This window comes from Parus major, chromosome 1A, assembly GCF_001522545.3.
Source record: "Parus major isolate Abel chromosome 1A, Parus_major1.1, whole genome shotgun sequence".
Taxonomy (NCBI): Eukaryota; Metazoa; Chordata; class Aves; order Passeriformes; family Paridae; genus Parus; species Parus major.
Genome location: NC_031773.1, coordinates 466,270 through 481,000, shown reverse-complemented (window position 1 = coordinate 481,000; position 14,731 = coordinate 466,270). Strand labels below are relative to the sequence as shown.

Sequence of the window (14,731 nt, the reverse complement as noted above, 5' to 3'; positions counted from 1 at the left end):
ATCCCACCCCTGTCCGTGTCTGATGTCCAGGTGAGCCTGAATCCCACCCCAGTCCATACCTGATGTCCAGGTGAGTCTGAATCCCACCCCTGTCCATACCTGATGTCCAGGTGAACCTGAATCCCACCCCTGTCCGTACCTGCTGATGTCCAGGTGAGTCTGTATCCCGTTGCTCCCCGGACAGGGCTCCACCGGGCCTGGAGTGTGTCTGTGGTCTCATTCTGCAGCAAGAGCTTTTCCACAGGCAGGAGCTTCACTGGAAGGAGGACAGGGAAGAAAATTTCAGAGCATCCACTTGGGAGTGGAGGACTTTGCTGGCTCTCCATGAATGTTCCTCCAGCTCAGTTGGGTGAAGGGAACACCTGAAACTGGGACTGGGCTCTGCTCCCGTGGGATGAGGGACAGGACAAGAGGGAATGGCCTCAAAATGTGTCATGAGAGGTTTGGGTTGGATATTGGGAAAATCTTCATGGAAAGGGTGATCAGGCATTGGAAGAGCTGGAGTCACGTCCTTGGAAGGACTTCAGAGCCAAGTAGATGTGGCATTTGGGGACATGGCAGTGCTGGGGATGGTTGGATTCAGGGATCTCCAAGGGTTTCTCCAGCCTTAATGATTCCATGAGAGGGATTTCCAGGAGCTCCTACCCAGGGGCATCTCCTAAACCAGAAGTAGAACAGCCCAACCTGCGACTGTCCAGGACCAAACATCTCTGAGCACCAACCCTGTGAAGTGTGGGTGCAAAACAGGAGGGAAAACGATCTCCCACATTCCCCCAAACTGCAGGATGGCCTTGAGGATGTCCATGGGGGCAGAGTTAGGATGGAATTAGGAAGGTCCTGCCTGAGGGCACCAGCTCTGAGGTGGGGACACAACAGCTGGGGACAAAAGGGACCAACCACGGGGTCACGGCTCTTACGTGTCCTCCCCAGAGCAGCCACGGGCTGGCTCGGGCCCTCAGGATACACGGCGTAGATGCTGATGCTGTATTCCCTGTCCTCCTGCAAGTTTTCCAGCAGGTGGGAAGAGACGTCGCCACGCAGGATCTGCTCAAGGGTCATCCCGGGCTTGTTGGCTGCAAAATCAAGGAGAAAAGGGATGGTGAAGCCTTTCCATGAGGCTAAATCCCATAGGGAGGTCTTCACACCATGGAGATGGCTCAGGGGTGTGGCTGGAGTCTGCCAATCCATGTGGCGTTGCTTGGAATTCCAGCTGTGCTGTCCCAGCCCTCAGAACCCACAGAAAGGAGTGGGAGGCATCCCAAAGGCTTGAACTCATCCCAAATCCCCACCACAGCAGGGAAAAACATCTGGATGTGCCAGGGCAAACAAGGAATTCGCAACATCATCCTCAGCTGGTTCTTCCAAGGAAGAGTCCTTCCAAGGACTCTCCTCTATCCTGGATGAACTACAATATTGGAAAAGTCTATCCTGGACTCTTTCCAGAGTCATTCCAGGAGTTAAAAGCACCTTCCCTTGGTTGCTGGATCACTGCTTTGGTGATCACTGCTCTTTTTAAAGCAAACACCAAAAAAAAATCAACTGAAAATCAACTAAAAATTGATTAAAATTAATTAAAAATTAATGAAACTCACCCCTGGGGATGTAGATCTTGTAGCCCTCCAGTTTGCCCAGGGGAGGTGTCCAAGCCACCTTCAGGCTGAAAAGTCCCTCTTCTATCACCCGGAAATTGGTGACTGGAGGCACAGGAGCTTTGGGGACACAAAAATAGGGCAGAAATGGAGGTGGCAGTGCTGGAATAATGGAAAAGGTCCTTGGAAAATCTTTTCAGGGACAGAGAGACACAAGGAGGTGAAGCACCAACTCTCCCTCAGCTGATTTCTTAAAACCAACAATCCCCCCTCCTGCCAACCCTTTTTTCCACTTGAAAATAGGGATGAAACATCCCAAGGCAGAAAGTTTGGGAGTTTTTTCTGGGAATGGTGTTGAGATCTGAAATACACGCTGACAAGCAGAGGAAATCTACCCTGGGCAGGGGAAAGTCTGCAGTTCTTGCAGGCTGAACAGGAATCAAAGCCATGAATCAAACCCTGCTTTGCTCCCACAGCCACAATTCCAAGGGAGAGGAGCCCACTTGGATCCAGCCAGCCATGGTAGATGGATTTATAGCTCCTGCCTCTGGCTTCGTGTTGGGGATAATAAGGGGAGAGATCAAATGGCTTTATTTCCACCCATAAAGACATTCCATCTTCTTCCTGGCAAGTACAGATGAGTCAAACCTCATTGAGGAGCTTTATTTATTCATCCTGTCAGAGATCTTCCCTCAAGAAGACAAAGAATTCCAGACATCGCAGGGGGTGCGGGGAGGAAGAGAAGATGGGGAAGAAAGGAATAATTCTTTACAAAACTCCTCGGGAAAAGCAGGATTCGTGCTTCATCCAGGGATGTGAGTGGGATTAATGAACTCCTTAAACTCTGAAAATTCCTAAAAGCAGAGATGACGAAAGTCCAGTCCCACTTTCAAATGTTCCCTTGACACGTCCCGGTATCCCTTCCTGGGAATTGAGATTCCTGCTTTGGGTGGGGACACCCCTCAAATTCACCCCTCGAGGGTCAGCAGAAGAGGTTTGCCAGGCAAACAAGGAATTCACAACATCATCCTCAGATGGTTCTTCCAAGGAAAAGTCCTTCAAAGGACTCTCCTCTATCCTGGAGTGCCTGGAAATCTCTATCCTGGATTGTTTCCAGAGTCATGCCAGGAGACATTGTCCTGGCATATCCCTATATCCCTTCTTGGGAATGAGGATTCCTCCTTTGGCGGGGGACACCCCTGAAAGTCACTCCCGGAGAGTCAGCAGAAGAGATTTGCCCCTGGACATTGGTCTGGGTGAGTGACATCAACCTCTGCTTCAACAATTGTGATTTTTTGCTAATTTTATTACCATTACTTCAAGATAATTACTTTAACATAATTACTACAGTATAATTACTTTGATAAAGTGCACAATTCTGTCTTGGTAGTTTTAGCTTCTCTACTGTGCAGCAAATAATTCTGATTAAGATCTTTTTATCTACTCATTTATCATAAGAAATCATTAATTTTAATATAAATTTGGCTGGTTCACCATCTTTAATCCTTGGGCAAAGGTTCAACCACACCTCTATAATTCCTTAGATTTAATCCATTGATAATCCGGGGCTGGGATTGGATCCAGCCCTACCCAGGCTCCTCTTGGAGGAATCTGGAAGGCCAAGGAGTCCTTCCTGTACCTTGAGACTCAACAGGAGCTTCGCTAATAAACTTTGGAGCTCCAAGCACATGCCACATCCATGCATCCATGAATGCATGGATCCATCCATTCATCATCCATCCGTCCATCCATCTATCATCCATCCATCTCCATCCATCCGTCCATCATCCACCCATCATCCATCCATCCATCATCCATCCATCAATCCATCCACCCATCATCCATCCGTCCATCCATCATCCATCCATCCATCCATCATCCATCCATCTCCATCCATCATCCATCCATCATCCATCATCCATCCATCTATCATCCATCCATCTCCATCCATCCGTCCATCATCCACCCATCATCCATCCATCCATCATCCATCCATCCATCCATCCACCCATCATCCATCATCCATCCATCCATCCATCATCCATCCATCCATCATCCATCCATCTCCATCCATCCATCCATCATCCATCCATCATCCATCCATCCATCTCCATCCATCCATCCATCATCCATCCATCTCCACCCATCCATCCATCCATCATCCACCCATCCATCCATCTCCATCCATCCACCCATCCATCATCCATCCATCCATCCATCCACTCCAGCTTTGGGCTGGGTGTTTTCCACAGGGTTGGCCCAGGGGACACTCACTTGTTTTCCCTTTGATGGCTGCAGGCTCCCCGAGGGCCCCTCCATAGCTGGCCCTCACCGTCAGCACGTATTTGGTGTTGGGCTTCAGATCTGTCACCAGCACCGTGGTTGTGTCCCCATCCACCTCCATCTGTCATACAGGGGGACATGGGACACCATTACAACACCACCGCAGAACATCAGGTCACCTTCCACACCTGCTCAAGGTGACTTCCACCAGCAGGAGCCTCTTAAAACCCTCAGCCAGACATGATCCTCAAATTGTGGAATAGCCCATGGAACTGCCCAGGAAGTAAAACATGGAGAGTGCATGAAGGGTAAAGGTGATCTCAAATTCCTTTGAAGAAAATGAAGGAAAAACAACCAAGAAAGTTCCTTTAAAGCTCAGGGAAGGAAATTTTGATGTAACCTGAGGGCATGAGATGGAAACGGAACGTCAGGATCTCATAATAACAGGGAAAACACAGAAGCTGCCAAGGATGATCATTCCAGTTAAATACAATTTTAATAATTGATACAATTAATAATCTTCACCTTAATAATTTAAGATTTCATAGCTTTGTTCAATTATTAGGAATCAAAGCTTTTAGGGCAAATACCTTCTACCCTTCAGTCTTACTCTCAAACTTTGTGTGGTGTGGGATGAGCTGGAGCACCCCTCACACAAGGACATGGAAAATCCCAAAACCCAAAACATGAACGACTCTGGCAGCAGGAGGAGCAGGAGATGCTGCCAGGGAGGCTGGATGGGATTGAGTGGTGGCAACCAGAAAGAAGAAAAAGGATTGGATATTGAGAAGATTGGGTGCCACCTCCTAACCAAGCATGACCTCCCAACACTGGGAACTGAAACCCAACACTGGGAGTTTTAACTGGTGGGTCCCATTGTGGATCTACACCCACAGTGGATCTACACCTCCACTTCAACCCTCAGGAATTCCCACCAATTCCCGGTGCCCAGGATGGCTGAGGGATGTGGTTCTACCTCCTAACCAGGCATTCCCTCAACACGGATGAACTCCCAACATTGGGAACTGAAACCCAACACTGGGGACTGAAACTGGTGGATCCCAATGGTGGATCTACACCTTCACTTCAACCCTCAGGAATTTCTGACAATTCCACTGCAACTGGGATGGCTGAAGGATGTGGTTCTACCTCCTAACCAGGCATTCCCTCAACATGGACGAACCCCAAACACTGGGGACTGAAACTGGTGGATCCTATGTTGGATCTACACCTTCACTTCAACCCTCAGGAATTTCCAACAATTCTGTTGTGCCCGGGATGGCTGAAGGATGTGGTTCTACCTCCTAACCAGGCATTCCCTCAACATGGGTGAACCCCCAACACTGGGAACTGAAACTGGTGGATCCTACGGTGGATCTACACCTTCACTTCAACCCTCAGGAATTCCCGCCAATCCTGCTGCCACTGAGACAGCTGAGGGATGTGGTGCCACCTCCTAACCAGGAGCCCTCAACACAGGATGACCTCACAACACCGGGAACTGAAACCCAGCACTGGGAACTGAAACCCAACTGGTGCCCTGGAAAGTGGGAACATGACCCTACCTGCCGCTGGTGCTCTGGCTCTGGCTGCCCCGGTGGCAGCGAGGGGTGGACATGGACACGGTACCCTGTCACCCTGCCCGTGGCTGCCACCCACGAGAGCCTCAGGGAGCTGTGGCTGTGCTCGCTGACACGCAGATCCCGAGGGCCCAGGATCTGCTCAGCTGCAAAAAACACAGAGGAGAGTTTGGATTGCATTCCACCACGTGTGGAAGTTCATGGATGGAGCCAACATATTCCACACTGAGAAAGCCATGGATGTTGCTCAGGTTAAGGGAGCACAGGGACACCTGGGATCTGCTTCCGGACAGGAGATATTCCAGCAGAATTTTTTTGGGCCAGTTTTTTGACAGCACAAAGCAGGAAACCAAAATTGGTTCTGGTTACACTTCCCCAGTGAACACCCGGTTAATGCACAAGGCAGCAGCTCCTGCCTGCCCTTCTCCTTCCCACACTGGAGAAATCTGCCAGGAAGCTTGGACTCTCCATGGAATGTCACAGGAAGCCTGGAATTTCCATGGAATGTCACAGGAAGCCCTGAAGTGCTGCAGAACCACAGAAGAAGCAAAAAAATAAAGGGACCCTTAAAAGTCTCAGGTGAAGTTACCCCCATTTCTACCCCAAACTTTTAACTCAGCTTCTCATGAGCTCGTGAGGCAAGAAAGGGCAGGGATTCAGCGTCATCACCTCTGGATTCACTGCAGTCAGGATCTCTTTGAGGAGAGATCTGGAGCTCTTTGGAGATCTCTTTGGAAATCTCTTTGGAGATATTTTTGGAGATCTCTTTGGAGATCCCTTTGGCTGCTCTTTGCATCTTCAGCAGGGAATGAAGTTCTTCCCCAGACCCCAAGCTGTGCCACCAGAATTCCCTGTGACAATCCCACAACGAAATACCCCAAGGAGCAGAGATGCTGCTCCATCCCATTGCTGATCCCGTTGTTTGATCCAGTATCAAAATTCCCAGGATCTGGTATCCCTAAACAAACCACAGAGAGGCAGCCACAAGAAAAACCCCCAGGACCCCTATCCCAAAGCAGGAGCTGCTCCATGAGCTGGTGGCTCCTCTAGGACCACCCAACCCCTCAAGCTCCCTCAGAGGGATGTGGGAAGTCCATCCCCATGGAAGCACATCCAGAGGTCGGTTTGAGCAGATGGAAAGCAGGATCGAGGGAGAACCTGGACACACCTTGCACCCTCTGCTTGACAGGACGTGGTGGCTCCGAGGCGGTGAAGCAGAGCCTCCGAGACAGTTTGGGAGCCACATTTGGGAGCAGATGGAAATCCTCCACGTAAAGCACGTGCTCCGCAGTGGGATCTGAAGCAATCCTGCCCAACTCGTTCTTGTCAGCATCCTTAATCCCTAGGGGAGGGAAAGAGCAGGAAAAGAGGACATCAAACATCATCCATGGGGCAGGGAAGGCTTTGGAAAGAGGGTGCGACGTGCCAGGCTTTGAGTTTGACACCAATTTTGGGTTGTGCTGCCAAGGAAAAGGAGGGAACAAGGATTGGAGTCTCAGGCTGGATGGGGGAAGCAGAGGAAGCCTCTTCCACCAGGGAAAAGGGGTCAGGATTTCTCCAGACATGTCACAGAGATTGTCTCACTGCTGCTAATGGGCTGAGAGGTTGAAAAAAAAGGAACAGGGCAGGATCCGGCCTTATCCTTCCCATTGGATACAGAGACATTCCTGTGCTGAGCAGGATTTTGGGAGGCTGCTTGAAAATTCCAGGGGGAACAACCCACCCAACAAACCAATCCTTCCCCCATTTTCACCTCACTGTGGTTCAAACCGACCTGCTTGCTCTTTGTATTGAAACCCCACCACCATTCCTGTCATTCCCTGAAATATTTGGGGAAGGGAAGGATTTGACTGGTGGAATTTAACTCATGGGGATGAGGGGAGCAGTGGAACCTTTCCTTGCTCATGGGATTATTCTGAAGGACATTTTTGAGTTAGTCCCTGAACCCCATTAAGGGGAACCTTCAGAAGAAAAAGCATTTTCAATTGCTTTTTCTTTTTTTTTTTTAATGTCACATCAAAACACTTTGACTTTTATGGAATCATTTATCGACCTCCATCTGAACTCCCAAGTGGCTTTGACAGATACAAAATCACCGATTCCCACTGAATAAATCAGTTATTGACAGCAACAACAAAAATATCCAAGAACACAACAATTTTCCTGGACTTGCAGCGGTTGCCAAAGGATGAGCCTGGGAGAAGTTTTTAGGAAGGGGGTGCTGTGAATCCGGAATATTCCCCAGGGAGAAGAACGAGGGTTGATCACACTGAGGTTTTGGTGGCCACACATACCCACAGCAAACACTGTCACCCCCCGATCCTGCAGGATCTGGGCTCCCTCTTCCACGGAATCACTGGATTTCCCATCCGTGATCAGAATCACCACCTGCAAGAGTTGGGATAAGAGCCAGGGAAAAACGGGCACAACATCAGGAGGTCACGGTCGGAGTTGTGGCGTTTCGCACCGATGAAATCCCTCTCTTGGAATGAAATCCTTTAAAAACCTCTGAGGAAACTCACATGGAATCATTTCCGTGAGTTGGGAAGGAGCAGGGGATCCTCTGAGGATCCTCTCTGCATGGCTCTCCTGCCCTTGTGTCTCATTTCTACTTGGGGCAAGAACTCCGGGAGGAAATTCCTGCCAGCACAGGGCAAGGATTCATCCCAACAAGTCCTCATGTCCTAAGGGAGGATTAGGTTTGGATTGGATACCGGGAAAGAATTCTTCCCTATGGAGAGGGACAACTTGCAAGATCATGGAGCAGTGGGACAAAGTGGGAATGGCTTCCCACTGCCAGAGGGCAGGGATGGATGGGATATTGGGAAGGAATTCCTGGCTGGAATGGAATTCCCAGAGGAGCTGTGGCTGCCCCTGGATCCCTAGATGTGTCCAAGGCTGGGTTGGACAGGGCTTGGAGCAGCCTGGGATGGTGGAAGTGTCCCTGTCCACGGCAGGGGGTGGAACTGGATGGGCTTTAAGTTCCCTTCTGACCCAAACAATTCCAGGATTCTGGGATGGCCCAGCTGATCCCTGGACAACACCTCAGGAGCTCACCCACCTTTGCTGCCTCCTCTCTCAGGGTGTCCAAGGCCTGAGCCGCAAAAGCCAGGGCCGAGCCTGTTTGGAGGCTGCTGCCTTTGAAGGAGAGATCCTGAACTGCATCCAGCATTCCTTTGATGGTCACATAGTCCGTGAGCTCAACTCTCATCCTGGGAATGGGAAATGGGGGAATAAAGAGCAGAAAATGGCCATTAACAGCAATAATGTTGATGTTTGGTTTCCAGTTGCCCAGAGAAGCCATGGCTGCCCCTGATTCCCTGGAAATGTCCAAGGTCAGGCTGGATGAGGCCTGGACCAACCTGGGATGGGGGAAGGTCTCTCTGGCCATGAAAGTTGGAATCAAATGGTCTTTAAGGTCCCTTCCCACCCAAACCATTCCATGGATTTAACTCATGCCAAGAAGTTCTTTTCCCGTGGTCAGGGGAGCGCAGGGAATGAGCCCCAGACCGTGGTGCCACAACCCAGGATCTAAAAGTTGGAATTTAAATGTTAAACCCATCCTTCCTGCCCTGAACGAATTCCCTGTGGCCAAGAACCTCTGGATGACTCTGCTGAGGGTTCAGCTCTTGCTCAGAGGGTCCCCAGAGCTGCGGAAGCTCTTCATCCTTGAGCTGGATTCCAGGAATCCAGGAGTGGCTGGAGGAGGATGGTCAGACCCACCTTGGTGTCTCCCCATACAGAGCCAGGCCCAGCCGGATGCCTCCTCTTCCCATCTCCGTGTTCTCGAAGGATCTGGCCACGCTCCCAATGAAATCCTGGAGCAGCCGGGAGCTCTCCTTCCCTGCACCTTCCGTCTGCCCCACGAGGAACAGAACATTGGCCACCTCTGCTGTCCTGCAGGCTGGGAGGGGACAAGAGGGACAGAGAGGCTCATCCCACACCATGGAAGGAGGAAAACCCCCCCAGGATCCTGAATTCCCAGGATTCCGAAGGGACGGAGATGGAGACACTGTGTTTAGGTGCTTCCCAGAGTAACAGGTGTTGTGCTCGCCTTAATTTCCTACTAATTCCTCATTTGGATGTTCCAACCCCAGAGAAGTTTCTCATCCAGAGATGCTCCATCCTGGGAAGTGTCCAAGGCCAGGATGACCTGGGATAGTGGAAGGTCCATGGCAGGATTGGACTAAACCACCTTTAAAAGGCCCCTTCCAACTCCAGCCATTCCATGATTTTCAGCACAAACCCCAAATCCCAGCTCCATCAAAGCATCGGGTGTGTAGGACACTCTGGAGAAAAGGGAATTCCAGGGTGGAATCCCAAACCTGGGGATCCCACATTCCCAGAGCCACACACAGGCCCCTGAGCCACCCGTGACTGAAATTTGGGAATGTGGCAGCTCTGCCATCCCATCCACCGTGCTGGGATTCATACCAGGGACACCGATGGAGATGTGGGACCACCCAACCCTGGGCATGAGCAGGATTTTCTGCAAAGAATGAACAATTGGAGTGTTTTTCCAAGCTTTTTCCACGACAGTTCTGATGGCAGGGAACAAACAAGAGTACAGGGAAATTCCCTGAACCAACAGCAAAGCATTTTTCCCTTCCCAGTGTTCCCTCCCAGCGGGGAGTTCCATATTTTTTAGGCATTCCATAAATCCATTTAATGGACAGGAATTTGGTGACTTTTAGGGATGCTTAAACTCATGAAGACTCAGCGAGGGATATGGTAAATTTGTATTTTCCTTGGAATTTCTCTCCCTTGCAGGGATTTATTCCAGACCCTGCTGGAGGAGGGGGTTAAACCTTCCTTGCCAGGATTGGCTTCAACCTGTTTATTATTATATTTATATAAAATAATAATGATGATGATGATGATGACGACGATGATGATAATAATAATAATAATAATAATAATTTATATTATTTTTATTTTTAAATGTCCCTTTTTAATTTTTTCCCCCATTTTGTGTCATTTTGGATTTTACCCAGCCTTGACTTTCACCTGCAGCTCTGGAGCCACTCCAGCCAGGCTGGAGAATCTGTCCTGATTTCCAGGGAGAGGAGCTGGGTGTGTTTCCCAGGATTCTGCTTCACATGGAAAACCTGTTCTAGCCTGACCTCTTCAAGAATCCCTGGATTCTTATCCCATTCCTACCAGCAGGATCCCCAAAGGGCTTGGGAATATTTGGGTTTTGTGCTGTCCTTCATTGCTGTGTCCCTGATCAATCCTCTTTGATTGGAGAGGGATCATTTTCCAGCTGTGGATGGATGTTATCCAAGGATTTTTGGGTTTTCATCCTTCTTTTTGCCTCCTGACACTGAGTTCTTCCCAACACAACTCTGTTTACTGCAGAAAAATAGGGATTGGCTCTTTTGGGTTAAATTTGGGATATGAACAACTTTTCCTTGAGAAAAATAGGAGACAATTTCTTCAATTCTCCTCCCCAGAGATCTCCCTGTCCGGGGTGTTCGGGAGCAGCTCAGCTGCTCATGGATCACCACGAGCTCCTTTCCCAGCTGCTGCTTTTATTTTGGATCTATTCCTTTTCCTCACCTTTGGGGTTTTGATGTCCCTGTTCCCCCAGAAAGACAGAGGGAAGCAAATCCCAGTCCTGATCTCCATCCTTAGGACTGGTGGAAATCCTTCAGCAGCTCACCAGGGTAACCACACCCTGTATTCCCACAAGAAATTCCCAACAAAATCCAGAACCGCCCACCTCTTGGAGCTAATCCAGGAAGTGCAGATTTCCCTGATTTCTTGGCCCTGATTTGGAAAACATCCTCAAAATTGGTATCAGAGGGGTCTTTGCTGCCTCACGCACATCCCAAATTCCCAGAGAGCTTCTTCCACCCACCCTGGTTTTTGAGACTCTTCCTCACCCCACCCTCATTTGCATTCAGGGATAATGAGGAGGAAAACAACAAATCTGGGATTCCACAGGATGGGATGTTGCCCTTTTCCCATAAATCCCAGCCCATTCTGGGGCCTCTCCTTTTTTTTTTTGGCAAAAAAATTCCCAAAACCTCAGAATTCCTGCTTGGATCAGGCACCTGGAGCTGTCATGGGAAATGTGGGATGTTTTGGTACCTTCCAGAGAAAATCCCACCTCAGACAGCTCTATTAATCACAGTGGGATAGGACTGGATTTGGAATTTTCCGTGCACCTCCGGCACAATCCCGTCCCATCCATCACGGCTTTGCCAGAGACATCTCCCAACGCTGATTTATTGCCCTGCTCCCAGCTCAGAATTAAACAGCATTAGACTCGAGTTTATTGGTTAATTGATGGACAGCAGCTTAATTGAGTTAATTTCTGAGCTGATGCTGAAGGTTCCATTAACCCCTTGTTGAATTTCATGGATTTCCATGGATTTGTACCTCCAAACCTGGGGGTTTTTGGGAAAAAGGAGGATCCCACCCAGCCTGGGACAATCCTGGGAGCTCTGGATTTTCTCTGGAGGAAGTTCTCAAGGATCACCCCCTGGGACCAAAAATACACCCTGGGTCATGCATGAGGCTCTCCCCTGGAATTATTTTTCCTGCTGATTTTTGGATCCAGCCCCTCATCCCCAAAAGCTCTCTGTGGGCTTGCCTGGAGCTAGGGAGGTGAATCTTTGTGCCATCCCAGCTCCCTAAAAAGCAGGAGAAGGATTCAAGGCTTCCTTGAGGTTTTTCCTCTCCCTGTGTGGTGGCTGGAATCTTGGAATTCAGAGGAGGAACCAGGATGGGATTTGTTTTCCCTTTCTCCCTGTTTTTCTCTGGAGCAGAGCCCTGATTTCTCCATAAATCCCAGAGCAGGAACTCAGGCCCTGAATTCCTTTGGAGGTGGCTCCATTATCCAGATGATCCCAACCTAAGAGGATCCTCTGCAGGAATTAAAAGCGCCAGAGCTCCACCCTGACAGATCCATGTGTGGATCCATGCCAGGAGCAGGAAAATCTCCTTGGAAAAGGGATTTTCCTCCCCAAAGTGTCCCGGGTGCTGCACCCGTGGTGACCCAGGTGTCGCTGGTCACTCACCTTCATGAACAGCCCCAGCTGGGAACGGCCCCGTGGCCACCGCCAGGACAAGGATCAGGACATACAACATTTCCCTCGGGAAGCAGCTCCTGGAAATTCCTGGAAGTCAGCACAGAGCCTGGAGAGTCCCTTGTCTGCAGAAGGAAAGAGGTTGGAGCTGGGGCCACCTGAGAGTGATGCTCCCACCCACCCTCAGCGCCAGGAAAAGCTTTTCTCCAGCTAAAAAGGCTCCTCTTGGCCGGGAAAATTTGGATTAAAATCCGTAAATCCTTGAATTCCTCCATTTCTTCGCTAATGCTGAGAGTTCAGCTTTGCCCCTCCTTTCCCAACATCCACCTGAGGCAATGAAACCCAAATGGGAGTAATGAGGTGGGATAAAAGCAGGAGAAATTCCCACTTCAATTAATTTGGGAGAAAATTCCAGGAAAATCAGGAATCATCTGCATCCAACCCTGTTCTCCAGGCTCCTAAATCCAGGATGAACTTCCTTGAGGATCCAGCCCACCATGCCAGAGGAATCTGGAGTTTTGGTTATTGCTGGTGGTTTAATGTTTCCCCCAAACTGCTGCAGAATTCCCTCTCTGGAAAACATGGAATTCTCCCTGTGGATCAGGGAATTCCTGCCAATTTTGGCAGAATTCCTGCCAAAAGGAATTTTATTCTTTTTTTTAATGGGCAATCAGAAGTTCTCCTGCTCTGAGCCTCACCTGCTCCCACGGAAGAATGGACAACTTCCAAGGTGGAAATTATGGATTTGGGGAAAAAAATAAAAATCTCAATGGCTGCATCCAGCTTCGCTCTTTTCCAGGGATTCCATCCCAATTAACACCAGGGATTAACGAGAATAAGGAGTCTGTCTAAGATTCCTGTGACAAGGAATGTTCCAGGAGTTTGGGATGGAGGATTTCAGCTTGGAAGCATCCAGGAAAACATCTGGTGAGTCCTGGGAATGACATCCAGAGCCTCCTCTCCTTTTTCCCGCTCCGTGGTGACTCCCCACAAATCAGATTTTAATATTAAAAACACCTTTAAAAGCTAAATTTAGAGGCTTTTCCAAGCAGGAAATTCTGGTTGGGTGTTTCTTGGGAAGATCATCTCCAGGCAGAACCTTCCTCCCTCTCCAAGAAGCACAATTTGAGGGGAAAAAATGTTGGATTTGCCCATGCAGGTGCTGCAAACAGCAAAGGAGGGGTCCCTGAGCTCCAATTCCTGCAAGAAATCCCAGGAGAGGGGTGAAGGTTTGGGGTGGGTGACTTCAAAGGGGAATTTTGCTGGGAATCACCGCTCAGCAGACGGATTCATGGAACAAAGAACGGGATATTTGCAGTTTTGTCACCCTGCTGCCACGTGGGGTATCCAGGGGGTGACGCTTGTTCAGCTGTTTTTTCCCTTAAAAAAGGTGGAATGGGATTATGCACTCCCAAAGAGGGAATATCTCCAGGGAAGAAGGATTCATGGCCAAGGAGAGGTGGGGATTTGTGGGAAAATCGTTGAATTTGAAGGAGGTAGGGGTTAAAAAAAGGGGGGAAAAAAAGGGTTGGAAAGTGATGGATAAAGAGATTGAGTGCCTGGCTGACAGCCAGGGCTGCACCGCTCCGGTTCCTCCAGCTGGAACTTCTCCAGGTTATTCACATTTCCAAGTGCTCCTGAGGGGAGCAGGAACTGGGACAAAGGGAACAAAGATCCCAAAGGTTCTGCATCCCCTGTGAGCCTCCTGGGCTTGGGGCAGGAGAAATTCTCCCATCAGGAATCTGCTCCCTGCCCCCAGATTCCCTTTTGCTGGAATAAGGACATGGAAGGAGCCAGCAAGGAGAGCTTGGGCATGGAATTTCCACATTCCCGTCTCCTGACCCAAGCCCATCCAACGCCCCATGGCCAGGTAGGAATTGGATGGGCTTTAAAGTCCCTTCCAATACAAACCCTGCCGTGATTCCCTGATTTACGGGCAGGGAATGGGAGAGGCTGATCCAGAGGCTGATCCCTGCCCAATCAGGGAAAGATCCCCCAGTCCCTGAGCTGGAGCCAAGGATCTGAACCCAAATCTCGGACTTTTCCCATTAATTTAAATATTAATTCTTAATTCCACAGGAAGGTGAGGCTTGAGGTGGGAACATCCCACAGCTTTGGCACCACAAATCCCAAAGAGTCACAATCCATTCATCCGTCTGTCCATCCATCCATCCATTCATCCGTCTGTCCATCCATCATCCATCCATCCCTCCACATCCATCCATCATCCATCCATCCATCCATC

The 14,731-nt window shown here is 49.5% G+C and overlaps 1 protein-coding gene across 12 annotated transcripts in view; it reads right to left on the bottom strand.

The window, feature by feature from the left end:
- The window catches only part of LOC107205120 (collagen alpha-1(VII) chain-like), a 95,503-nt gene that overhangs the window by 69,841 nt on the left and 10,931 nt on the right, over nucleotides 1–14,731 (bottom strand). For all 12 annotated transcript variants that reach the window (XM_033514671.1, XM_033514668.1, XM_033514667.1 and 9 more), the window contains exons 3-12: nucleotides 12,478–12,611; nucleotides 9,176–9,356; nucleotides 8,514–8,664; nucleotides 7,747–7,840; nucleotides 6,621–6,794; nucleotides 5,438–5,598; nucleotides 3,864–3,993; nucleotides 1,593–1,709; nucleotides 918–1,073; nucleotides 140–256 (exon numbers count right to left, since the gene is read on the bottom strand). In XM_033514671.1, coding sequence (XP_033370562.1) covers nucleotides 140–256; nucleotides 918–1,073; nucleotides 1,593–1,709; nucleotides 3,864–3,993; nucleotides 5,438–5,598; nucleotides 6,621–6,794; nucleotides 7,747–7,840; nucleotides 8,514–8,664; nucleotides 9,176–9,356; nucleotides 12,478–12,547 — 1,351 coding nt within the window. In that variant the 5' untranslated portion in view covers nucleotides 12,548–12,611. The remainder of the gene's footprint in view (nucleotides 1–139; nucleotides 257–917; nucleotides 1,074–1,592; nucleotides 1,710–3,863; nucleotides 3,994–5,437; nucleotides 5,599–6,620; nucleotides 6,795–7,746; nucleotides 7,841–8,513; nucleotides 8,665–9,175; nucleotides 9,357–12,477; nucleotides 12,612–14,731) is intronic.